The sequence below is a fragment of the Scyliorhinus torazame genome, chromosome 3 (genome assembly GCF_047496885.1).
Source record: "Scyliorhinus torazame isolate Kashiwa2021f chromosome 3, sScyTor2.1, whole genome shotgun sequence".
In the NCBI taxonomy this organism is placed as follows: domain Eukaryota; kingdom Metazoa; phylum Chordata; class Chondrichthyes; order Carcharhiniformes; family Scyliorhinidae; genus Scyliorhinus; species Scyliorhinus torazame.
The window spans coordinates 59,915,787-59,943,703 of NC_092709.1; the positions used below are offsets into that span (position 1 = coordinate 59,915,787).

Sequence of the window (27,917 nt, forward strand, 5' to 3'; positions counted from 1 at the left end):
TGACTGGCAAATACAGAGCACATATGGCCTTATCTGTAATCCGTTGTCTGGCAGTGCTGGATGTCAGTTGCTGGTCGTCTGTGTCCCCGGCTCTGGTCCCTCGGTGGATGGCATGGATGTTCCTCTCCTTGGCTGGTGATGGTATCACTGCTGTTGCCGTCGGTGGTCGAGAGAGCGAATGGCGGAGCAGACTCGGGTTGTCCGAATGGCCCCCTCCTGCGTTCAACCGCAATGTCCCGAGGCACCATCTGGGCTGCAGCCTTTGTACATTTGCAAGCTGCAGCCCGTCCGTGTCCATGTGGTGCTCACTGACTTTGCGGGCGGCTATTTCAGAAGTCCACAGATCCCCCCCCCATCCTTAAGGCGATGTGTGGTGGATCACGCACTCAGCCCAATACATGCCCTGAATCCCCAATCACCTGTCCGTCAGGTAGGACCCTAATTCTACATGCACAACTCCCTAATACAGAATACACGAACAACAAAGACAAATATAAATATACATTCCATAACAGATCTAATATGGTCAAAGAAATGGAAGTATCCGTACTGTAAGATACAATTGGCAGTCTAATGCAGAGGTGGGACAATATCGAAAATACAGATACAGAATAATAATAATAAATACAGAAATAATACAGAAGTGGAGGAATACTGTCCAGTACAAACTACAGAACATACAGACGGTAGTGCAAATCAATGTAAACAGGCTGGCCTTAAGAATTTACAGTTCTACAAAGGTCATATACAAGACAACCTGGATACTCAGTACAAAACAAGTGTCAGTCCCCGGGGATCGTTGTCTGGCTGGATTAAAGGGGCCGTGCAGTAAATATGAGTCCCATGTCCTGGCGCTCCATGATCTCTGCTGTCCACCTACGGAATTGGACTGTGAGGATGATGAGGTAGATCAAGGTAAACAGGATCAACATGATAGCCAGGTGGGGTGGAGTCGAACAATGGGGTGTCTCCGAAGGTCAGAGCCCCAATCCCAGGAATCATCCCACCAAGTTCTGGCTTTGCCTTCTGCACCTGCCAGGTGACATCCTGGGGTTGCTGTCTCCGGGTGTCCTGGGGGATCAAGCATAGTTTCTGTTATTATTGCACGCCTAATGTCTGCGTTCATTCTATCATACTGTCACCATCCGTGACCCCCTTCCGCATTTCATCTAAACATGTTCGAACCCAACACAGCCTTCTCTTGGCTGAGGCTTGGAGTGGTCGGAACCTGTATTCGACCACCCCCTTAACGCAACCTTATGTTGGTTGTGATCTGGCTTAACCAGCCGAACTCCAGGGCGACCAGCTGTATACAGTTTGGTCCCAGGAGCACAGAGGTCTGACCTGAGGAGGGGGTGCCGAATTGTAGGGCAGCCCGATTCCTTCACAGCAACAATCACCATGGGTTGCTAAGCGTAAATAGCATGTGGGGTCTGTCCAAAGGGACCTCCTGTAGAAGAGTGAAGAAGAGGATGAGTTGTGACCTGAGTCACTGAATACATTTTTCGTCCCACAGCCAAACGGTGGGGTGTGGAGCAGCGGTTCTGGTCTGAGACCTGCCCAAGTGTTTGGTCCTGTCAGTAGCCTTTTCAGATAGTGGGGGTCGGAGGGGATTAGTGGTGAGAGAGGTGCATATGATCCGCGGCGGGTGAAGAATGTGTGGGGTCCCCGGGTAGGGCAGGGGAAATATGGTTACTCCACTACCCGAGTGTTTTGAATGCTTCCGTGGGTCCCCAGGTAGGGCGAGGGAAATGCTGTTACTCCACTACCAGAGTGTGCTGAAGAACAGGACGAGTGTGTATTCCTAGGAAGGGGCTGCTTCCTAGATCTGGATAGACTGGTCGGTTAGAACTGCCAAGAACAGGAATTACTTATTGCTGGGTGTCCAAGGACTGATGAAAGGACGATCGTGTATTTCTAGGAAGGGGCTACTTACCAGGTCTGAATAGCCAGGTGGGTTAGAACCATCAAGAACAGGTTTGGCAATATGTTGGCTGTCCAACATCTGATGACAGGACGAGGGTATCCCTAGGAAGGAGCTACCTCCAAGGTCTGAATAGTCCGGTGTGTTAGTTTAGAGGCCAACCTGCATGTGTGTGTGATTGATTAATATTAACTGTGTGTGTGTATTGAACTAGTATTATTGTGTCTCTGTGTTGACCAATTTCTCATCGATCTATGTGGGTGGCCATTTTGGATGCCCACATCCCTCATCCTCATCCTCATCCCTCACCCCCCCACGCTTACTCCCCCTCACCCCTGGCCTGTTATCCGCCGGTGCACCCAGTCCTGGCGCCTCGCCCTGCTGCCAGAGGCACCGTTGGTTGGCATTGCCCTCACTGGGGGTTGCCATGGGTGTGGCCCTGTGTGGTCCCCCGGTGGAGACAAGTGAAAAGAGTCGACATGAGGCTTCTCTCACATGGCTCTCATCACCCTTGTCAAAGAGCAAACCTGGACCACTGCAACGCTGAGCATTGGTCAAGCATGGGTGTATTGCCAGCTGTGCCAGATGAGCAGAAATCAATTCTGGAGGCGCCCACTATGCCGTGGGATTTGACTGCTCACACCTGCAAGCTTCTCCATTATGTGTTGTGGATGCAAGGACTCTGGAGGAGCTCCTGGATTGCAGTTGAGTGAATGTCTATCCGGGTGCGATTCAAATATGATGTCAGGACATTCGACCCCATGAGGTAAGAGCGGGGCGGGTGACTTACTGCCCGGCCTGCTGCAAAATCTGCCGAGTTCCTCGTTTATGCATAACTAATGAGCTGAAAAGCAGAAGATTGTGCATGCTCACCCATCCTACCACCCATTGGGAATCATTCTGCATTTCCCACCTGTCACTGGACTGAGGGCGGAATTCTCCCAACCAGCCAAGGGCGTGTTTGGTGGCATGCCGAGGCAATGTGAAAAGAGGGTTATGCAAGGGGAGTGGAAGGGCGCGTACTCATGCTGGCTTGCAAGGAGGTGGATGAAGAAGATGAACAATGGAGGGGAAAGAGAAAATTGAGGGAAGGGAAGCTGGACCCTGACAAGACTGCATGAAAACCTCACAAGCAAGGGATTCAAAGGCATATTAGCTTGATTACTGGAAGTGGATGCACAAAGACTCCAGATGTGGTGGGAAGAGATCCAAGTGGGAGGGGGGGGGCGTATGGGCACCACGGTAGCACAGTGGTTAGCACTGTTGCTTCACAGCGCCAGGGTTGCAGGTTCGATTCCGGCTTGAATCATTTTCTGTGCGGAGTCTTCACGTTCTCCCAGTGTCTGCATGGGTTTCCTCTGGGTGCTCCAGTTTCCTCCCACAAGTCTGGAAAGACGTGCTTGTTAGGTGAATTGGACATTCTGAATTCTCCCTCAGCTTTGCGCAGGGTGAAGTCGAGACAACCTGAGTGAGACACATCCAGAGTGGGGATTGCAACTTGGTAATTTGGTGCAGTGAGGTAATTCAGTGCAGAGTGGGAGAATGTGCTTTTTCCCTACTGTTTTGTTCTCTCTCTTCTGGCCTGTAACTTTTAATCTGCAAGGAGAGAAGCAGAGAGCATCTGAGAACCTTGGAAGGTAAGTGATTTGTATTTATTTTAATTTTTATTACCTTTTCAAATTGTGTGGGGGGGCGGAAAACTGAAGTGACATCACAGTAAGGCTGTGACCTGATTGGCTGGTTGGGAATCTACACTAAATTTAAAAATTAAGCATTAAACTAATTAAACATAATTAATTAATTATAATTTAGACGGGTATCTGAGCTAAAGATCGGAGAGTACTGTATTTAGTAGAAATCTAGTGCTAGGAAACATAGTTAACAGTAACGTTTTAAAAAACATTTAAAAAAATTTAATTTACCAATTAATTGATGCAATGTCAATTAGAGTGGTGCAATGTTCTGACTGTGAGATGTGGCAGTCCAGGACGCTTCCAGCGTCCCGGATGGCTTCATCTGCAGAAAGTGCACCCAACTAGAGCTCCTCACAGATCGCATGGTTCGATTGGAGCAGCAGTTGGATGCACTTGGGAGCATGAAGGTGGCGGAAAGCGTCATTGATAGCAGTTATATAAATGTGGTCACACCCAAGGTGCAGGCAGTCAGTGCAGGAATCCCTGTGGCTGTCCCCCTCTCCAACAGGTATACCCCTTTGGATACTGTCCGGGGTGGGGGGGGGATAGTCTATCATGGGAAAACAGCAGCAACCAGAGCAGTGGCACCACGGCTGGCTCTGATGTTCAGCAGGGAAATGAAAAATGAAATGAAAATCGCTTTTTGTCACAAGTAGGCTTCAAATGTAGTTACTGTGAAAAGTCCCAAGTCGCCACATTCCGGTGCCTGTTCGGGGAGGCTGGTACGGGAATTGAACCATGCTGCTGGCATGCCTTGGTCTGCTTTCAAAGCCAGCGATTTAGCCCTGCGCAAAACGCAGACGAGCAATAGTCATTGGGACCTCTATAGTAAGGGGCACAGATAGGCGCTTCTGTGGACATGAAAGAGACTCCAGGATTGTATGTTGCCTCCCTGGTGCCAGGGTCCAGGATGTCTCCAAACGGGTAGCGGGCATCCTGAAGGGGGAGGGCAAACAGGCAGAGGTCGTTGTACATATTGGTACTAACGACATAGGCAGGAAGGGGCATGAGGTCCTGCAGCAGGAGTTCAGGGAGCTAGGCAGAAAGTTAAAAGACAGGGCCTCTGGGGTTGTAATCTCGGGATTACTCCCTGTGCCACGTGCCAGTGAGGCTAGAATTAGAACATAGAACATAGAACGATACAGCGCAGTACAGGCCCTTCGGCCCACGATGTTGCACCGAAACAAAAGCCATCTAACCTACACTATGCCTTTATAATCCATATGTTTATCCAATAAACTTTTAAATGCCCTCAATGTTGGCGAGTTCACTACTGTTGCAGGTAGGGCATTCCACGGCCTCACTACTCTTTGCGTAAAGAACCTACCTCTGACCTCTGTCCTGTATCTATTACCCCTCAGTTTAAAGCTATGTCCCCTCGTGCCAGCCATTTCCATCCGCGGGAGAAGGCTCTCACTGTCCACCCTATCTAACCCCCTGATCATTTTGTATGCCTCTATTAAGTCTCCTCTTAACCTTCTTCCCTCCAACGAAAACAACCTCAAGTCCATCAGCCTTTCCTCATAAGATTTTCCCTCCATACCAGGCAACATCCTGGTAAATCTCCTCTGCACCCGCTCCAAAGCCTCCACGTCCTTCCTATAATGCGGTGACCAGAACTGTACGCAATACTCCCAGGCATACTTCCCAGGCATAAATATCCTGGCCGCGAGGTTTGCTAGTGTCACACGGGAGGGTTTAAACTAGTATGGCAAGGGGATGGGTACCGAAGCAATAGGTCAGAAGGTGAAAGCATTGAGGGAGAACTAGGGAATAGGGCCAGTATGACTCTGAGGAAGAGCAGACAGGGAGATGTTGCAAAATACAGCGGGTTTGTACTTAATGCAAGAAGTATTACGGGTAAGGCTGATGAACTTAGAGCTTGGATTAGTACTTGGAACTATGATGTTGTTGCCATTACAGAGACCTGGTTGAGGGAAGGACAGGATTGGCAGCTAAACGTTCCAGGATTTAGATGTTTCAGGTGGGATAGAGGGGGATGTAAAAGGGGTGGAGGAGTTGCGCTACTGGTTCGGGAGAATATCACCGCTGTACTACGGGGGGACACCTCAGAGTGCAGCAAGGCTATATGCGTAGAGATCAGGAATAAGAAGGGTGCAGTCACAATGTTGGGGGTTTACTACAGGCCTCCCAACAGCCAGCGGGAGATAGAGGAGCAGATTGGTAGACAGATTTTGGAAACAAGTAAAAACAACTTCCCCAATATTGACTGGGACCCACTTAGTGCTAGGGGCTTAGATGGGGCAGAGTTTGTAAGGAGCATCCAGGAGGGATTCTTAAAACAATATGTAGACAGTCCAACTAGGGAAGGGGCTGTACTGGACCTGGTATTGGGGAATGAGCCCGGCCAGGTGGTAGAAGTTTCAGTAGGGGAGCATTTCTGGAACATAAGAACTAGGAGCAGGAGTAGGCCATCTGGCCCCTCGAGCCTGCTCCGCCATTCAATGAGATCATGGCTGATTGTTTGTGGACTCAGCTCCACTTTCCGGCCCGAACACCATAACCCTTAATCTCTTTATTCTTCAAAAAACTGTCTATCTTTATCTTAAAAACATTTAATGAAGGAGCCTCTACTGCTTCACTGGGCAAGGAATTCCATAGATTCACAACCCTTTGGGTGAAGAAGTTCCTCCTAACCTCAGTCCTAAATCTACTTCCCCTTATTTTAAGGCTATGCCCCCTAGTTCTGCTTTCACCCGCCAGTGGAAACGATCTGCCCGCATCTATCCTACCTATTCCCTTCATAATTTTATATGTTTCTATAAGATCCCCTCTCATCCTTCTAAATTCCAACGAGTACAGTCCCAGTCTACTCAACCTCTCCTCGTAATCCAACCCCTTCAGCTCTGGGATTAACCTAGTGAATCTCCTCTGCACATCCTCCAGTGCCAGTACGTCCTTTCTCAAGTAAGGAGACCAAAACTGAACACAATACTCCAGGTATGGCCTCACGAACACCTTATATAATTGCAGCATAATCTCCCTAGTCTTAAACTCCATCCCTCTAGCAATGAAGGACAAAATTCCACTCGCCTTCTTAATCACCTGTTGCACCTGTATACCAACTTTTTGTGACTCATGCACTAGCACACCCAGGTCTCTCTGCACAGCAGCATGTTTTACTATTTTATCATTTAAATAATAATCCCTTTTGCTGTTATTCCTACCAAAATGGATAACCTCACATTTGTCAACATTGTATTCCATCTGCCAGACCCTAGCCCATTCACTTAGCCTATTCAAATCCCCCTGCAGACTTCCAGTATCCTCTGCACTTTTTGCTTTACCATTCATCTTAGTGTCATCTGCAAACTTGGACACATTGCCCTTGGTCCCCAACTCCAAATCATCAATGTAAATTGTGAACAATTGTGGGCCCAACACTGATCCCTGAGGGACACCACTAGCTACTGATTGCCAACCAGAGAAACACCCATTAATCCCCACTCTTTGCTTTCTATTAATTAACCAATCCTCTATCCATGCTACTACTTTCCCCTTAATGCCATGTATCTTTATCTTATGCAGCAACCTTTTGTGTGGCACCTTGTCAAAGGCTTTCTGGAAATCCAGATATACCATATCCATTGGCTCCCCGTTATCTACCGCACTGGTAATGTCCTCAAAAAATTCCACTAAATTAGTTAGGCACGACCTGCCCTTTATGAACCCATGCTGCGTCTGCCCAATGGGACAATTTCCATCCAGATGCCTCGCAATTTGTTCCTTGATAATAGATTCCAGCATCTTCCTTACTACCGAAGTTAAGCTCACTGGCCTATAATTACCCGCTTTCTGCCTACCTCCTTTTTTAAACAGTGGTGTCACGTTTGCTAATTTCCAATCCGCCGGGACCACCCCAGAGTCTAGTGAATTTTGGTAAATTATCACTAGTGCATTTGCAATTTCCCTAGCCGTCTCTTTTAGCACTCTGGGATGCATTCCATCAGGGCCAGGAGACTTGTCTACCTTTAGCCCCATTAGCTTGCCCATCACTGCCTCCTTAGTGATAACAATCCTCTCAAGGTCCTCACCTGTCATAGCCTCATTTCTATCAGTCACTGGCATGTTATTTGTGTCTTCCACTGTGAAGACCCACTCAAAAAACCTGTTCAGTTCCTCAGCCATTTCCTCATCTCCCATTGTTACATCTCCCGTCTCATCCTCTAAAGGACCAATATTTACCTGAGCCACTCTTTTTTTGTTTTATATATTTGTAGAAACTTTTACTATCTGTTTTTATATTCTGAGCAAGTTTACTCTCAGAATCTATCTTACTCTTCATTATAGCTTTGTTAGTAGCTTTCTGTTGCCCCCTAAAGATTTCCCAGTCCTCTAGTCTCCCAATAACTTTGCCATTTTGTATGCTTTTTCCTTCAATTTGATACTCTCCCTTATTTCCTTAAATATCCACGGTCGATTTTCCCTCTTTCTACTGTCCTTCCTTTTTGTTGGTATAAACCTTTGCTGAGCACTGTGAAAAATCGTTTGGAAGGTTCTCCACTGTTCCTCAACTGTTTCACCATAAAGTCTTTGCTCCCAGTCTACCTTAGCTAGTTCTTCCCTCATCCCATTGTAGTCTCCTTTGTTTAAGCACAAAACACTAGTGTTTCATTTTACCTTCTCACCCTCCATCTGTATTTTAAATTCCACCATATTGTGATCGCTCCTTCCGAGAGGATCCCTAACTATGACATCATGAATCAATCCTGTGTCATTACACAGGACCAGATCTAGGACCGCTTGTTCCCTGCTTTAGCTCACTGTGCTAAATCGCTGGCTTTTAAAGCAGACCAAGGCAGGCCAGCAGCACGGTTCAATTCCCGTACCAGCCTCCCCGAACAGGCGCCGGAATGTGGCGACTAGGTGCTTTTCACAGTAACTTCATTGAAGCCTACTCGTGACAATAAGCGATTTTCATTTCATTCCCTCGTAGGTTCCATTACATACTGTTCTAGGAAACTATCTCGGATACATTCTATAAACTCCTCCTCAAGGCTGCCTTGACCGACTTGGTTAAACCAATCAACATGTAGATTAAAATCCCCCATGATAACTGCTGTACCATTTCTACATGCATCCGTTACTTCTTTGTTTATTGCCTGCCCCACCAGAATGTTACTATTTGGTGGCCTATAGACTACTCCTATCAGTGACCTTTTCGCCTTACTATTCCTGATTTCCACCCGAATGGATTCAACCTTATCCTCCATAGCACCGATGTCATCCCTTACTATTGCCCGGATGTCATCCTTAAATAACAGAGCTACACCACCTCCCTTACCATCCACTCTGTCCTTCCGAATAGTTTGATACACATGGATATTTAACTCCCAGTCGTGACCATCCTTTAACCATGTTTCAGTAATGGCCACTAAATCATAGTCATTCACGATGATTTGCGCCATCAACTCATTTACCTTATTCCGAATACTACGAGCATTCAGGAACAGTGACCATAATTCAGTAAGTTTTAAAGTGCTGCTGGACAAGGATAAGAGTGGTCCTAGGGTGAAGAATGCTAAATTGGGGGAAGGCTAATTATAACAATATTAGGCGGGAACTGAAGAACCTAGATTGGGGGTGGATGTTTGAGGGTAAATCAACATCTGACATATGGGAGGCTTTCAAATGTCAGTTGAAAGGAATTCAGGACCGGCATGTTCATGTGCGGAAGAAGGATAAATACGGCAAATTTCGGGAACATTGGATAACGAGAGATGTTGTAGGCCTCGTCAAAAAGAAAAAGGAGGCATTTGTCCGTGCTAGAAGGCTGGGGACAGACAGAGCCTGTGTGGAATATAAGGAAAGTAGGAAGGAACTTAAGCAAGGAGTCAGGAGGGCTAGAAGGGGTCACGAAAAGTCATTGGCAAAGAGGGTTAAGGAAAATCCCAAGACTTTTTATACATCCATAAAAAGTAAGAGGGTAGCCAGGGAAAGGGTTGGCCCACTGAAGGATAGGCAAGGGAATCTATGTGTGGAGCCAGAGGAAATGGGCGAGGTACTGAATGAATACTTTGCATCAGTATTCACCAAAGAGAAGGAATTGGCAGATGTTGAGTCTGGAGAAGGATGTGTAGATAGCCTGGGTCACATTGAGATCCAAAAAGACGAGGTGTTGGGCGTCTTGAAAAATATTAAGTTAGATAAGTTCCCAGGGCCTGATGGGATCCACCCCAGAATACTGAAGGAGGCTCGAGAGGAAATTGCTGAGGCTTGACAGAAATCTTTGGATCCTCACTGTCTTCAGGTGATGTCCCGGAGGACTGGAGAATAGCCAATGTTGTTCCTTTGTTAAGAAGGGTAGCAAGGATAATCCAGGGAACTACAGGCCGGTGAGCCTTATGTCAGTGGTAGGGAAATTACTGGAGAGAATTCTTCGAGACAGGATCTACTCCATTTGGAAGCAAATGGGCGTATTAATGAGAGGCAGCATGGTTTTGTAAAGGGGAGGTTGTGTCTCACTAACTTGATAGAGTTTTTCGAAGAGAGCACAAAGATGATTGATGCAGGTAGGGCAGTGGATGTTGTCTATATGGACTTCAGTAAGGCCTTTGACAAGGTCCCTCATGGTAGACTGGTTCAAAAGGTGAAGTCACACGGGATCAGGGGTGAGCTGGCAAGGTGGATACAGAATTGGCTAGGTCATAGAAGGCAGAGCGCAGCAATGGAAGGGTGCTTTTCTAATTGGAGGGCTGTGACTAGTGGTGTTCCGCAGGGATCAGTGCTGGGACCTTTGCTGTTCGTAGACTTTATAAACGATTTGGAGGAAAATGTAACTCGTCTGATTAGTAAGTTTGCAGACGACACAAAGGTTGGTGGAATTGCGGACAGCAATGAGGACTGTCAGAGGATACAGCAGGATTTAGATTGTTTGGAGACTTGGGCGGAGAGATGGCAGATGGAGTTTAATCCGGACAAATGTGAGGTAATGCATTTTGGAAGGTCTAATGCAGGTAGGGAATATACAGTGAATGGTAGAACCCTCAAGAGTATTGAAAGTTAAAGAGATCTAGGTGTACAGGTCCACAGGTCACTGAAAGGGGCAACACAGGTGGAGAAGGTAGTCAAGAAGGCATACGGAATGCTTGCCTTCATTGGCCGGGGCATTGAGTATAAGAATTGGCAAGTCATGTTGCAGCTGTATTGAACCTTAGTTAGGCCACACTTGGAGTATAGTGTTCAATTCTGGTCGCCACACTACCAGAAGGATGTGGAGGCTTTAGAGAGGGTGCAGAAGATATTTACCAGGATGTTACCTGGTATGGAGGGCATTAGCTATGAGGAGCGATTGAATACACTCGGTGTGTTCTCACTGGAACGGTGGAGGTTGAGAGGCGACCTGGTAGAGGTCTACAAAATTATGAGGGGCATAGACAGAGTGGATAGTCAGAGGCTTTTCCCCAGGGTAGAGGGGTTAATTACTAGGGGGCATAGGTTTAAGGTGCGAGGGGCAAGGTTTAGAGGAGATGTACGAGGTAAGTCTTTTACACAGAGGGTAGTGGGTGCCTGGAACGTGCTGCCGGAGGAGGTGGTGGAAGCAGGGACGATAGTGACATTTAAGGGGCATCTGGACAAATACATGAATAGGATGGGAATAGAGGGATACGGACCCAGGAAGTGTAGAAGATTATAGTTTGGACGGGCAGCATGGTCGGCACGGGCTTGGAGGGTCGAAGGGCCTGTTCCTGTGCTGTACTTTTCTTTGTTCTTTGTACCCGAGCAGGTGCCGGAGTGTGGCGACTAGGGGCTTTTCACAGTAACTTCATTGCAGTGTTAATGTAAGCCTATTTGTAACATTTAAAGATTATTTTTACTATTATTCTTATGGGGTAGGGTGGTTGAATCTTGGAACAGACTTCTTGAGGTCTCAAGTCTTCTCCCTTTGGGTTGCTGACATTCTGCATGGTCTGATGAAGTCAAGTTGGCTGGAAAGATTGATATAAGTGTATGGCACTGGTATTTAAGTATGGCGCTAGGACATTCAAACCAGTCAGCTGAGGGCAGGCGGACGATTTAGCTACCAGTCTGCTAGGAGAGTTGGAGGAGATCTCGCTTGTGCATAATTAATGAGCTCCCTCGTGCTGAACCTGGCACAGGATCCCACTATTCTGGTCAGCAGTACAGGAACCCGCCCACTGCCGCACTTAAGTCTCAAAATGGGAGAATTCCATCCTTAGGAATGGAAAATTCTGCCCATTAATAATACTTGAAGAATACTGACGAGTACTAAAGAATCAGGTTCACAATGAGCATTGTATAGTTGTTAACAAAGCTTCGGGATAATGGGACTTTTTCAACTGGAGCAGAGAAGACTAAGAGAAAATTTAGTAAATCGTTTTAAAACGATTAAGAATTTAGATGCAATGAATAATGAAGCATGATTTCCTCTGTTTTGAGGAGTCTAATTATGAAGGGTCATTCATAGAATCCCTACCGTGTAGAAGGAGTCTACACTGACCCTCTGAAAGAGCACCCTACCTAGGCCCACTCCCTGCCCTATCCCCATAACCCCACCTAACCTGCAAATATTTGGACTGGGAGAAAACAGAGCACCCAGAGGAAACCCACACAGACACTTGGAGAACGTACGAACTCCACACAGACAGTCACCCAAGGCAAAAATCAAACACGGGCCCCTGGCACTGAGGCAACAGTGCTAACCACTGTGCCACCGTGCCGCCCCATCAGTTTAAAGAGTCACTGAGAAGGAGAGGTTAGAGGAAATATTTTTCACACAACAGTTGTAGGGACATAAAATGGTTTGTGCCACAGGGGTTTTGGGGGTGTTTTAAGAGAGGGCGGGTACATGTTTAGATTTGAGAAAATGTGAAATTCTGGGGAGAGACCGATGAAATAAATTTCTAGAAAAGATCTGGCAGAGACATGATAGACTGAATGGTTGCCTTCTGTGCTATAGATCCTCTGTAGATCTATTAAATGGGGTGTAGTAAGCACAGTTTGCACAAACATTATTAACCATTTAAATGTATATGTCAATCATTTAAGATATTTTAATCCTTCTGTAGGCAGCAAGCTTCAGGAAAAGTGGTGTTGGATCTTCACAGCGTAGAAAAGCTGGGCCAAGACCTGATCTAACAGAGGAACAAAAGCAAGAAATCCGGGAGGCTTTTGATTTGTTTGATACTGATGGTTCTGGAACTATTGACGTAAAAGAAATCAAGGTGTTTTTAAATAATACCAACATAAATGTTATGCTACATTTTATTTTTTAAATTCAATTCTTAGAAATAGAAGACAATTTTCAGTTCTTTGGAAAATCCTTGCAAACAACAATCTAAAACTTAAGTTTGTATGAAAAGAGAATTGCATTTCTAGTGTGTCTCGCTGCATCTCAAAATGATTTGCAGTAAATACATTACCAGTAGGCAAATGACAGGTGGAATGTTTTGATTTTTGCTGTTTCTGGCAGGAAAAGTGGAGGGCAGCTCTCCAGCTACCTTGACGGGTAATCCTGCCATAATTTAAACACATAGAGAAAAAAATAGAAGGGGCGCGTCTGGTATTTTTAAAGGCGCCTGATGTGAAAAAAGGAACCCTTCCCCTCGTGGAAACAGATTTTTAAGATACACCACTCTAAGGAAAGGCCATTTTGATAATATTGTGCGACAATGACATTTGAGATTATATGCTCAATTCTTGGAGTTCGCCTTGGACCAAAAACCTCCCTGAACCACACTGATCTGCTAAAAAGTAAATTGGTGTATTTTAATGTAATTTCTAATATCTGTATAGAAGATAATATTTTTTAAATGATACAATTCAGATTTTTATTGAAACTTTATAAAATAACGTTTCAATAATCCTCATTAGGGCTGGAATTCTCCGGCCGTTCGGGGTGCTGCCGAGAAACACTGGGTTTGGGACCTGAGAATTCAGCCCTAGGTTGATGCTGGAAATGTAGCTAATTAAACCCTATCTGTAACTTTAACACATATTTGAACTGCATTTACTTCTATTTTATTTTGAAGTGGACGATATTATGCAGGGTGGTACTTGCAAGGCAAAGTATTCAACTCACTGTCTCAAAAGCAGAAGACTAAAAATCTCTCCCTCCACCTACCTAGTCTGACTGCTGTTCCCTCACAATGAGCATCGATCGATCATCTTTCCCCACGTTACAAAAGTTACAATACTAAAATATATCATTGAATGTAAAGTGCTTTGGGTAATCCTGAGATCATGAAAGGTGCAATATAAATAGAAGTTTGTTCTATTTTTATGTCTTTTTTGGTAGCTTGGATGGTAAAGGAAGGTACCCAAACTAGGGAAATCTAATACTAATTACTAAGCCAAGGTTGACATTTACTATCTTGGGTGACTCCTGTTCAGCATCCCAAACTAGAAAATATACAAACGTTTCTGTACCAGATAGAAACCACATTGCTTCCTTGTTGAAAGTGGGAACATGAAATGTTTACGTTCATATCGTCCCTTCACCATTTAAAATCACACTTCGGTCCTCCTTTATAAAATGCATCCATATTATAAAGTTAAATGGAATGACATATTAACTTTTTTTTAGGTTGCTATGCGTGCATTAGGGTTTGAACCTAAAAAGGAAGAAATAAGAAAGATGATTTCAGACATTGACAAGGAAGGATCTGGTAGCATTGATTTTAATGACTTCCTAGCTATGATGACTCAGAAAATGGTGAGATATAATATACACATGTATAAAAAAAACAAGAATTGTTTTTGCAATATTAGTAGTAATGAAAAGTTAATCAAGGATTTATACAACCACTTCTTTTGTCCCAGAGTGAGAAAGACTCCAAGGAAGAAATTATGAAAGCCTTTCGGTTGTTTGACGATGATGGCACTGGCAAGATATCATTCAAGAACCTTAAGAGAGTTGCTAAAGAACTGGGTGAAAATCTAACTGATGAAGAGTTGCAGGTGATTTTTTTTGTGTGTTTTTCCCTGGATAGAAAAGTTGTAATAGGGCATGCTGGCTGATGTCTACCAATTGTGTTTGGATGGAGGGACTACCTATTAACTTGTAAATAATAAAATAGAGCATATCCAGGAACCTAAATATGAAATTTTTCTCCTATTGCTCAATTGTACCGTTGATTTCTCTCACTTTATTACAAGCTTTCTTCCCATCGTTTTTATCCCATCTCACTTTTCAGCGTCTGCTTTTGTTTTATCTCTTTCTTGTGCACAGCCTCTCCCAATGACAAAACATTGAATTCTTTACCCGTCAGTCTGTCCTCAATAAAACTCGAGATGGATTTGTAGGCATAGTATTATTTATTATTTTTTAAAAAATATATTTTATTCAACTTTTTCGGCCAAACAAAACAGTACAAAGGTTTTTCCCCTTTTTACAACAGCAAAACAATATAAATAACCGTGACCGTATTTTAACAAATAAATAAATAATATATAAACTAAATGGCAACTGCCATAACAAAAATAATAGCTCTCCCAAATAATAAAATCAGCAATTCAATATACATAACCAAGTACCAATATCTTTACAAAAACACCCCTGAGGACCCACCTGAGCCCCCCCCCCCCCCCCCGGGTTGCTGCTGTTACCTTCCCATTTCCTTTATCGTTCTGCGAGGTAGTTAATGAACGGTTGCCACCGCCTGGTGAACCCCTGAGCCGAACCCCTTAGTGCAAACTTTATCCGTTCCAGTTTTATAAACCCTGCCATGTCGTTTATCCAGGTCTCCACGCCCGGAGGCTTGACTTCCTTCCACATAAGGAGTATCCTTCGCCGGGCTACTAGGGACGCAAAGGCCAAAATATCAGCCTCTCTCGCCTCCTGCACTCCCGGCTCTTCTGCAACCCCGAATATAGCCAGCCCCCAGCCTGGCTCGACCCGGACCCCCACCACCTTTGAAAGCACCTTCGCCACCCCCACCCAGAACCCCTGCAGTGCCGGGCATGACCAAAACATGTGGGTGTGGTTTGCTGGGCTTCTCGAGCATCTCCCGCACCTATCCTCTACCCCGAAAAATTTACTGAGCCTTGCTCCGTTCATATGTGCCCTGTGCAAAACCTTAAATTGTATCAGGCTAAGCCTGGCACACGAGGACGAAGAGTTTACCCTACGTAGGGCATCTGCCCACAGCCCCTCTTCAATCTCTTCCCCCAGCTCTTCCTCCCATTTTCCCTTCAGCTCATCCACCATGTTCTCCCCATCGTCTCTCATTTCCCTGTATATATCTGACACCCTACCATCCCCCACCCATGTCCCTGAGATCACTCTATCCTGAATCTCCTGCGTCGGGAGCTGCGGGAATTCCCTCACCTGTTGCCTCGCAAAAGCCCTCAGTTGCATGTATCGAAATCCATTCCCTTGGGGCAACCCATATTTTTCCGTCAGCACTCCCAGACTCGCAAACGTCCCGTCCAAGAACAGATCCCTCAGTTGCACAATCCCAGCTCTCTGCCATGCTCCAAATCCCCCATCTATTTTCCCCGGGACAATCCTATGATTATTTCTTATCGGGGACCGCACCGAGGCTTCCGTCATTCCCCTATGCCGTCTCCACTGACCCCAAATTTTCAGTGTTGCCACCACCACTGGACTTGTGGTGTATTTCTTCGGGGAGAACGGCAGCGGTGCCGTCACCAGTGCTTGTAGGCTGGTTCCTTTGCAGGACGCCATCTCCAATCTCTTCCACGCCGCTCCCTCCCCTTCTCCCATCAACTTACACACCATTGAAATATTGGCGGCCCAATTGTACTCACTTAAGCTCGGTAGTGCCAGTCCCCCCCTCTCCCTGCTACTCTGCAAGAACCCCCTCCTCACTCTCGGGGTCTTCCCAGCCCACACAAAACTCATGACGCTTTTCTCGATCTTCTTGAAAAAAGCCTTCGTGACCATCACCGGGAGGCACTGAAACACAAAAAGGAATCTCGGGAGGACTACTATTTTGACCGCCTGCACCCTCCCCACCAGTGACAGGGGCACCATATCCCATCTCTTAAAATCCTCCTCCATCTGTTCCACCAATCGTGTTAAATTAAGCCTATGTAAGGGTCCCCAACTCCTGGCTATCTGGATCCCCAAGTACCGGAAATCCCTTGTTACCCTCCTCAGCGGTAAATCCTCTATTCCCCTGCTCTGCTCCCTCGGATGTACCACAAACAACTCACTCTTCCCCATGTTCAATTTGTACCCCGAGAATTCCCCAAACTCCCCGAGCGTCTGCATTATCTCAGGCATCCCCTCCACCGGGTCCGCAACATACAGCAGTAAATCATCTGCATACAATGATACCCGGTGTTCTTCTCCTCCCCTGAGTACTCCCCTCCACTTCCTGGAGCCCCTCAGTGCTATGGCCAGGGGCTCAATTACCAATGCAAACAGTAACGGAGACAGGGGACACCCCTGCCTCGTCCCTCTATAAAGACGGAAGTAGTCAGACCTCTGCCTGTTCATGATCAAACTTGCCACCGGGGCCCTATATAGCAGCTGTACCCATCCAATGAACCCTTCACCGAAACCAAATCTCCTCAACACTTCCCACAGGTAGTCCCACTCCACCCTGTCAAATGCTTTCTCGGCATCCATCGCCACCACTATCTCCGCCTCCCCCTCTGGTGGGGGCATCATCATCACCCCTAGCAGCCTCCGTATGTTCGTGTTCAGCTGTCTCCCCTTAACGAACCCAGTTTGATCCTCATGGACCACCCCCGGGACACAATCCTCTATCCTCGTCGCCATTACCTTGGCCAGGAGCTTAGCATTTACATTCAAAAGGGAAATGGGCCTGTAGGACCCACACTGCAGCGGGTCTTTATCCTTCTTCAAAAGTAACGATATTGTCGCCTCCGACATAGTCGGGGGCAACTTCCCCCTTTCCCTGGCCTCATTAAAGGTTCTCGTCAAAAGCGGGGCCAGTAGGTCTATATATTTCCTATAAAATTCCACCGGGAACCCATCCGGTCCCGAGGCCTTCCCCGCCTGCATGTTCCCAATGCCCTTTACCACCTCCTCCACATCAATCTGTGCTCCCAGTCCCGCCCTCTCCTGCTCCTCCACCTTCGGGAATTCCAGCTGATCCAGGAAATGCATCATTCCCTCCTTCCCTTCCGGGGGCTGAGCCTTATACAACCTCTCATAGAATGTCTTAAACACCCCATTCACTTTCTCCGCTCCCCGTTCCATCTCTCCCTCCTCATCCCTCACCCCACCTATCTCCCTCGCCGCTCCCCTCTTCCTCAATTGTCGGGCCAGTAACCGACTCGCCTTCTCTCCATACTCATACTGCACTCCCTGTGCCCTCCTCCACTGTGCCTCTCCCTTACCCGTGGTCAGCAGGTCAAATTCCACATGTAACCTTTGTCTTTCCCTGTACAGTCCCTCCTCTGGTGCCTCTGCATATTGCCTGTCCACCCTCAGACGTTCTCTCAGCAATCGCTCCCTTTCTTTACTCTCTTGCTTCCCTTTATGTGCCCTTATGGATATCAGTTCCCCTCTGACCACCGCCTTCAACGCCTCCCAGACCACTCCCACCTGAACCTCTCCATTGTCATTAAGCTCCAAGTACCTTTCAATACACCCCCTTAGACATATCCCCTCATCCGCCAACAGGCCCATATCCATTCTCCAGAGTGGGTGCTGTTCCTTTTCCTCTCCTACCTCCAGATCTACCCAGTGTGGAGCGTGGTCCGAGATGGCTATGGCCGTGTACTCCGTCTCTGTCACCTTCGGAATCAGTGCCCTTCCCAGGACAAAAAAGTGAATATACCTTGTGAACATGGGAGAAGAATGAGAACTCCTTACTCCTAGGTCTGATAAATCTCCAAGGGTCTACTCCTCCCATCTGCTCCATGAAGTCCTTAAGCACCTTGGCCGCTGCTGGCCTCCTCCCGGTCCTGGACCTCGACCGGTCCAGCCCTGGATCAAGCACTGTATTGAAATCTCCCCCCATTACCAACTTTCCCGCCTCCAGGTCTGGGATACGCCCCAACATACGCCTCATGAAGTTTGCATCATCCCAGTTTGGGGCGTATACGTTCACCAGAACCACCGCCTCCCCTTGCAGTCTGCCACTCACCATTAACGTATCTACCCCCACTGTCCGCCACTATGGTCTTTGCCTCAAACGGTACCCATTTCCCCACTAAAATAGCCACCCCCCTATTCTTCGCATCCAAACCCGAATGAAACACCTGCCCCACCCATCCTTTACGTAGTCTGACCTGATCTGTCAATTTCAGGTGCGTCTCCTGCAACATAACCACATCTGCCTTTCATTTCTTTAGGTGTGCGAGTGCCCGCGCCCTTTTAATCGGCCCATTCCGCCCTCTCACGTTCCACGTGATCAACCGGGTTGGGGGGCTCTTTACCCCCCCCCCCCCCCCCCCCATGTCGACTAGCCATCCCCTTTTTTACCCCAGCTCCTCACCCGGTTCCCACGTACCCGTATATCCCACAGACGGTGCCCTCCCGCCTCGACCACCCCGCCCCATAACAGCTCCCCCTTCCCCTTAGCAGCAGCAACCCAGTTAGCTCCCCCCCCACCCCGCTAGATCCCCCTCTAGCGTAATTACACCCCCCATGTTGCTCCCAGAAGTCAGCGGTATTATTTATTTTTAACCAACTTGCAAGTCTGACTCGCTTCTCAGGGACACAGAACACAGAACCAGTCTCCTGGACCCCTTAGAAACGAATGAGGTCCGAGACAAAGGGATCTCTGCAAATACATTCAAATGGCATCAGGTTTCACATACACGATTCCCATAGGTCATCCTATACCCCTCCTGACCTGGCCTTACATCCTAATTGGCTCACTTCTCATTCCTTAACCCTGGGTCTCTTGTTACCCAGCATCCTTTTCTCCTCCTCTACCAGACACCCCTCCCCCTTCCTTGCCATGCTTTCTGAAATCCTTTGTCTGTGAACTCACTAGAATTAAACTGGCCTCTATCTACATTACTGTAACTAATATTTAAACTTACTATATTTTATATCACATTCGTCACCCTTGGTTTCTCTCTCCAGCATGCTATTCACACTTTCATTCCTTCACTCTTGGTTTATTTTAAATTTCTTTCTTTCTCTCACTCTTTATCTTTCTTCACTCTGTTTCTGTCCCTTGACTCTTTCTCCTGTTAATTTTCTTTTCCCCCCTTTCTTCCCCCTCGTACCCCCTCATTCATTATTTTGTTTTTTTATTGTATTGCCTCGCTTTCTCCTCTTTTCTCCTTGCCCTATTTATCTAACAGCATTCTTTTTCTTACCATTGTTTTCCTAATGATGTGCTTTGCTTGCTCTTGGGATGTCTCTTCTGCTTTTTTTGTCACCCCTTTCCTTTTACTACCTGTTCTTTCCATCTGTTTCTCCTTTTTACCCTGAACTCACTCATTTTTCTCTTTTAGTGCTTCTTGTTGCAGTTCCTCCCCTCACGCTCAATTGCTTTTCAATCATTCTTATTATAGAAGATGAGCAGTGAGCACTCCGGGATGACTTTCTTTTCATATGAGCACCTCCTGCACCACTGCAGCTCCTGCAATTTCATTAGTCATTAATAGGTGGCGACATTGACTTTCTTAATTCCCCCCAACCCACCTCCGCCCCCTGCTGCTTACCGCTCCACAATCATTGTTTGTTTTAGTTAGCTACTGGTAAGCTAAAGTTCACTATTTGGGGAATTGTGGTTAGCAACCCACATCCTGTCGTTCTATGCACAGTGCACCAACGTACTTGCACCATGATTCCACTTTAGCTTTGTATTTAGTGTTGACTTTTTCAAAATCATTGCCTTCATAAAATCATAGAATAGTTTTTTTATTCATTTATGGGATGTGGGTGTCGCTGGTTAGGCAAGAATTTAATGCCCATCCCTAGTTGCCCTTCAGAAGGTGGTGGTGAGCTGCCTTCTTGAACCGCTGACTTGGAGGTGAACCTCCAGCTGTTCAGGTCCCCATGTATCTGCTGCTCTTGTCCTTCTAGATGTAGTGGTTATGGGTTTGGAAGGTGATGTTAAGGAACCTTGGTGAGTTACAGTAGTGCATCTTGTAGATGGTACACACGGCTGACACTGTTCATCGGTGGTGGACGGATTGAATGTCTGTGGAAGGGGTAGCAATCAAGTGTTTTGTACCGGATGGTGTTGAACTTCTTGAGTGTTGTTGGAGCTGCACTCATCCAGGCAAGTGGAGAGTATTCCATTACACTTTTGATTTATGCCTTGGAGATGATGGACAGGCTTTGGGGGGGTTCATGAGATAAGTTATTCGCCGTAGGATTCCTAGCCCTTGACCTGCTCTGATAGCCACAGTATTAATATGGCTAGACCCCCAGGATGTTGATCGTGGGGGGTTCTGCGCTGGTAATGCCATTGGATGTCAAAGGCGATGGTTAGATCTTCTCTTGTAGTTGATGGTCATTGCCTGGCACTGCTTCATTATCTGGACGTGGACTGCTTCATTATCTGAGGTGTCGCGAATGGTGCTGAACATTGTGCAGTCATTCGCAAACATCCCCACTTCTCACCTTATGATGGAAGGGAGATCATTGATGAAGCAGCTGAAGATGGCTTGGCCTAGGACACTGCCCTGAGGAATCATAGAATCGCTACAGTGCTGAAAGAGGCCATTTGGCCCATCGAGTCTGCCTCCCCAGGCCCTCTCCCCCGCCCTATCCCCGTAACTCCATGTAACCTTTGGACACTAATCATGGCCAATCCACCTACCTTGCACATCTTTTGACTCTGGGAGGAAACCGAAGCATCTGGAGGAAACCCAAGCAAACACAAGGAGAACCTACAAACTCCAAAACAGAAGTCACACAAGGTCAGAATCGAACCTGGGTCCCTGGCACTGTGAGGCTGCAGGGCTAACCACTGTGCCACAGTGTCACCCTCCTGCAGTGATGTCCTGAGCTGAGATGATTGACCTCCAACCACAACAACCATCTTCCTTTGTGTCAGGTATGACCCCAACCAGTGGAGGGTTTTTCCCTGATTCCCATTGACTCCAGTTTTGCTAGGGCTCCTTGATGCCATACTCAGTCAAATGCTGCCTTGATGTCAAGAGCAGTCACTCTCGCCTCACCTCTGGCATTCAGCTCTTGTCCATTTTTGAACCAAGGCTGTAATGTGGTCAAGATCTGAGTGACCCTGGCAGAACCCAAACTGAGCATCCTTGAGAAGGTTATTGTTGAATAAGTGCAATAACTTGATAGCACTGTTGATGACTTCTTCCATCACTTTTCTGATGTTGGAGAGTAGAGTGATCGGGCGGTCTCCTGTCCTCCCCCCACTCCCCCCTCTCCACAGGCTCCATAAACCCCCCTTTCAGCTCCTTCGCCACTGCCGACACCTTTCCCGACCTCGGGCTCGAGGGGTCCAAGCTTCCCCTCCCATGGTCAACTGGTGCGAGTCCAGGGCAGGAATCTTCTCCAGCGCCCGCCTCGTGAAATTTACATCATCCCAATTTGGGGCATAAACGTTTACCAGGACCACTGGCATCCCCTCCAGCTTCCCATTCACCATCACAAACCTAATCCCCCGCCCCCCCCCGGATCTGCCACAATGCTCTCCACCTCGAACGCCACTCGCTTATTCACCAGCACCGCCGCTCTCCCTCGTCTTCATGTCCAGTCCCGAGTGGAACACCTGCCCCACCCGTCCTTTCCTCAACCTCGTCTGATCCCTTATCTTAAAATGCGTCTCTTATAAAAAGGCCAGGTCCGCCTCCAGCCTCCTCAGGTGCACGAATACACGTGACGTTTCACTTAAGACAACCCGCCCACTCCTGTTATTAGTCTAGTAAACTTTCTCTGAACTGTTTCCAATGCATTTACAGCTTTCCTTAAATATGGAGACCAATTAAATGAAAGTAGCCATAATCCCCGAGGACCAAAGACTGCTCTCCCCTTTTAAGAGAGAGCTGACTGGTTGGAGAGGTTTAAGAGGCAATTTGGTCAAAACTTTTAAAATCCTGAGAGATATTGACAGGACAGCGAGAGTGATTTAACCCAGTGTTTTTCAAACTTTTTTTCCGGGGACCCATTTTTACCACCTGGCCAACCTTCGGGACCCACGGCGGCCGACCTTCGCGGCCCACGCCTGCCGACCTTCGTGACCCAACATTTTCTCTTACCTTCTTTGCTGCTGACAAAATGGCTGAATCGCAATCGTGCACAAAGCACGTGATGGCGACGTTCGGGGGCCGTGACCTGCTCTCTGCCTCCCTCAGGCAGGAAGATTACATGGAATTTTTAAAAATCCTCTTGTGTCTCCGATTGCAAAAATTCGCTGTCTGCAGCCGCATCAGCCGGCTTCTATCGTCAATTTTTATTTATTTTTTATAAATTGTAACAATGTTGTTGCACGGCACGTTTAATCAAAGAGACCAAAGCCCATGTCATCGTCAGACTCTTCAGATTCTTCCTGTTCATTCTCTTCCTTTTTCTCTTCAGCAGCAACAGGGGCAGCGGTGGAATCAACTGCTGCAGCAGCAGTGGCACTGCTACCAGCACCAACGTTGCAGATCAGACTATTGATGTCAATATTAGCCAATGTCTTGGCAAGCAGACTAGGCCAGAAAGGCTCAATGGTCACACCAGCTGTTTGAATTAGGACATTGAATTTGTCTTCGGTGACCGTGATCTTGTCGTCGTGCAGGATGAGCGCGCTGTAGATACAGGCGAGTTCCGAGGTGGAGGCCATGGCGCTGGATCTCTGCGGGTGGGTTCGATGGTGCTGGTCGCTGGGGGGAAACTAGGCCTTAGCTTCGTTCAGAAGAACCAAGCACTTCCGAATCAGGCAGAGCGCGCAACAGCCGGCTTTTAACTATGCCGGCTGCAAGCGGCCTTATTGCCATATTAAAAAAATGCGGCCACACTGCGCATGTGTGCCCGATCATCGGTGAGCATGCACATAGTTTTTGTGCATGCACACCGATGATCGGGCACGCACACGCAGTGCGGCCGCATTTTTTTAATATGGTAAAAAGGCCGCTCGCAGCCGGCATAGATAAAAGCTGGCTGCTGCAGCTGTTGCGCGTGGTTTTGCGCGATCGGGAACGCCGCGACAGACGGCTCCGCGACCCTCCAGACACCCGCCCGCGACCCACCTGCGGGTCACGCCCCCGACATTGACAATGCATGATTTAACCTGAGGGTCACCACACCTCAGGTGAGGGACAAGGTTGAGAAGGTGTGGCCTTCATGAATTGAACCCACGGTGCTGGTGTCACTCGGTATCACAAACCAGCCATCCAGCAGACTGAGCTAACCTCGCAGATTCATGTATTAATCAGTATGGGAATAGTAAAGTATGGAAGAAAGGAGAAATGGTGTAGGGAAAAATTCAAACCTGGACATTGGGACTGGTTCTGCGACAGATGCAATATGTACAGGACACAGATATACTTCCACTTGAACAATGTTGCTAATTCTGGTTGGAGGTATTCCTAGAGACCTAATCATGTGATATCTGAAAATGTTATGTTTATCTTCTAAAGGTCAGGTTATCGGTAGTTGAGTATTTTTGTTCATTATTTTGCACTAGCAGTTGTTTTGTGTAAAGTCCAAGAACTCTGAGACCATCCCAAAGCAGGCAAATAAAGGAAATTTACAGAAAGAGGATAAACTGAAAGTTGGGGGGGAGATTCTATCAGTAACAAGAAGTAACTCACAAAAAATCACTGATAACTAATACTGATACTCAGATTCTCCTCATAACCAATAATGATACAATAGTTCACTGATACACCATTGACACCTACCTAAAAATTGCACAAGTAAATCCAGTCCACAAAAAGCAGGTAAAATTCAACCAAATAATTACTGCCCCATCAGCCTCCCCTTGATCATCAGCAAAGTGACGGAAGGTGCTATCAAGCAGCACTTGCACAACAATAACTGCTCACTGAAGCTCAGTTTGGGTTCTGTCAGGGCCACTTGGTTCCTGACCTCATTGCAGCCTTGGTCCAAACATAGATAAAAGAACTGAACTCAAGAGGGAAAGTGAGAGTGATTGCCCTTGACATCAAGGCAGCATTTGACCAAGTGTGGCAGCAAGGAACCTTAGTGAAACTGAAGTCAATAGGAATCAGGGAAACTCTCCTTATCTAACATTAAGATGGTTGTGACTGATGGAGGCCAATAATCTCAGCTCCAGAAAATGGCTACAAGAGTTCTGCCATCTTCAGCCTTTTCAGCAATGACCCACCCTTCAAATGGTCAAATGTAGGAGTGTTCTCTGATGATTGCACAATGTCAGTATCATTCATCACTCCACAGATACTGAAACGCTTCATGTCAATATGCAACACTACCTGGACAACATTCAGGCTTGGGGTGATAGGTGGCAAGTAACAATTGTTGTGTTGGGTGGTCTGGATCCGTGGAACACATACAGGTCACCAACACTTGAAATAGTGCAGCACTATTTTATTGAATCATTAACTGTTGTAATATACTCTGACTGTGGGTTAACACAATACTAGCTTTAACTAAAGACCTTTGCCTTGTCCTAACCAGTTGATGCACTCAGCACATGATGAATGTCTGTGCTGCAGGCTGTGAGCTCTGTCCTCCTAGCTAGCTGCAGCTCGAATGAGCGGGAACTCTGATGCCCCCTGTCTTTATAGTGCATGTGCTCTAACTGGTGATTGGCTGCGGTGTTGTGTGTGTTGATTGGTCCCACTGTGTGTCCATCAGTGTGTGTCTGCACCATGATATACTGGTGTATATTATGACATCCTCCCCTTTTATAAAAGAATGTACCTGTGTGGCAATCAATAGTGCATGGTGAGAATGTCCCTGACTACGTGTGTGCGAAATATGTACCTGTGTGGCAATAAATAGTGTATGGTGAGAATGTCCCTGACTACGTGTGTGCAAAATATTTACAGGACTATGTACATGAGAACTAAGCTATTTACATGGGAAGGTGCCTAGTGCAGAAAAACAGTATGTCACAAGAATAACGAAATGAACACTATATACAAACCATGTAAACGATCAAACGGAAGAACAGAACAAATCAGAAAGTCCATAAGCCCACAAAGTTCACAAATTAAGTTTCTGAGGTGGGCGCCGAATTCTGGTTGACCGCCTCAAGGGTGGGTCGGGAGCCGCCGGCTGAGGAGCGGGCTGGACTGCGTCAGAGTGAGGAGGATGCAGAGTGACCGGGATCTCTGCATAGTCCATGGCAGGGTCAGCAGGAGGGCGAGGCGACATTGGAGGATCACGTAGCGAGCGCGGAACGAGACGAAAGGCGTGTCGATTGCAGCGTAGAATGGAGCCATCCGGTAGACGAACCAGGAACGAGCGGGGGGGCACCTGCCGAAGGACCACAGCGGTTGCAGACCAGCCACCACCCGGAAGATGGATGCGGACGTTGTCATCTGGAGCCAGAGCAGGGAGATCAGCTGCACGGGAGTCATGAGCCGCCTTGTGCTGTGCACGAGACAGCTGCATCCGTCGAAGGACCGGAACGTGGTTGAGGTCAGGGACATGAATGGACGGCACGTCGTCCTCGGGGTGCGACCCATAAGCAACTGGGCTGGCGACAGGCCAGTGGACAGTGGGGCGGAGCGATAGGCCAGCAAGGCAAGGTAGAAATCGGACCCAGCATCGGCAGCCTTGCAGAGGAGTTGTTTGACTATGTGGATGCCCTTCTCTGCTTTGCCGTTAGATTGTAGGTACAGGGGACTGGATGTCACATGTGCAAAATTGTACCGTCTGGCAAAGTTGGACCATTCCTGGCTTGCGAAGCAGGGGCCGTTGTCCGACATAACCGTGAGTGGGATCCCGTGTCGAGCAAAGGTGTCCTTACAGGCACGGATGACTGCAGACGATGTGATGTCGTGCAACTGTATCACCTCCGGGTAATTGGAAAAGTAGTCCACAATCAGGACGTAGTCTCTACCCAGCATGTGGAACAGGTCGATGCCCACCTTGGTCCAAGGTGACGTGACCAACTCATGGGGCTGCAGGGTCTCACGTGGTTGGGCCGGCTGGAAGCGCTGACACGTGGGGCAGATGAGCACTGTGTTGGCTATGTCGTCATTAATGCCGGGCCAGTACACTGCCTCTCGGGCCCATCAGCGGCACTTTTCCACGCCAAGATAGCCCTCGTGTAGCTGTTCCAGGACGAGCTGGCACATGCTATGTGGGATGACAATGCGGTCCAGTTTCAGAAGAACCCTGTCTACTACCGCCAGATCATCTCTGACATTATAGAACTGAGGGCATTGGCCCTTGAGCCACCTGTCTGTTAGGTGGCGCATGACACGCTGTAGCAAAGGGTCAGCCGCCATCTCGCAGCGAATTTGGACGAGGCGTTCATCCGTGGCAGGTAGATTGGAGGCCACGAAGTTCCACATGGGCGTCAATGTGGCAGACTAATCCTGCTGGGTCACATGGAGTGTTGACTGCCCTGGAGAGAGCGTCGGCAATGATGAGGTCTTTGCCTGGGGTGTATACCAGCTGGAAGTCGTATCGCCGGAGCTTGAGAAGAATACGTTGGAGGCGAGGCGTCATGTCGTTCAAGTCTTTCTGTATTATATTGACCAGTGGGCGATGGTCGGTCTCGATGGTGAATTGAGGAAGTCCGTACACATAATTGTGAAATTTAACCACACCGGTCAGAAGGCCCAGGCACTCCTTTTCTATCTGTGCGTAGCGCTGTTCTGTGGGGGTCATGGCGCATGACGCATATGCAACGGGAGCCCGTGAAGAGGCCTCATCGCGTTGCAGGAGCAAAGATTTTGCTGGATCAAAGAAAGCTAAGACCGGGGCCGTGGTGAGTTTGGTTTTGAGTTCTCTCCATTCGCGCTCGTGGGCAGGGAGCCATTGGAAGTCTGTCGTCTTCCTGACCAGGCTCCTGAGAGCCGTGGTATGAGAGGCGAGGTTAGGAATGAACTTCCCTAAAAGTTGACCATGCCCAGAAATCGGAGGACCGCCTTCTTGTCCTCTGGCGTTTTCATGGCTGTGATAGCAGCAACCTTGTCTGCTTCCGGCCGCACACCCAACTGGGACATGTGGTCCCTGAGGAACTTGAGTTCCGTCTAACCAAAATAGCATTTGGCCCTGTTGAGGTGTAGGCCCTGCTCACGTATGCAGTTGAACACACGCTGGAGGCGACTGACATGCTCCTGCATTTGGTGGACCAAATGATTATGTCGTCGACATAGACGCGAACACCTTCAATGCCTTCCATCATTTGTTCCATGATCCTATGGAACACTTCTGAAGCAGATATGATCCCAAACGGCATCCTGTTGTAACAATATCTGCCAAAGGGGGTATTGAATGTACAGTTTCCTGC

The 27,917-nt window shown here is 47.5% G+C and overlaps 1 protein-coding gene and 1 pseudogene across 1 annotated transcript in view; one reads left to right on the forward strand and one right to left on the reverse strand.

Annotated features, from left to right (window-relative positions):
• cetn4 (centrin 4) overlaps positions 1 to 27,917 on the forward strand; it is a 51,504-nt gene that overhangs the window by 16,224 nt on the left and 7,363 nt on the right. Inside the window, exons 2-4 of the mRNA XM_072495703.1 lie at positions 12,669 to 12,824; positions 14,186 to 14,314; positions 14,422 to 14,559. Coding sequence (XP_072351804.1) covers positions 12,669 to 12,824; positions 14,186 to 14,314; positions 14,422 to 14,559 — 423 coding nt within the window. The remainder of the gene's footprint in view (positions 1 to 12,668; positions 12,825 to 14,185; positions 14,315 to 14,421; positions 14,560 to 27,917) is intronic.
• LOC140409493 (large ribosomal subunit protein P1 pseudogene) lies at positions 22,977 to 23,347 on the reverse strand (annotated as a pseudogene).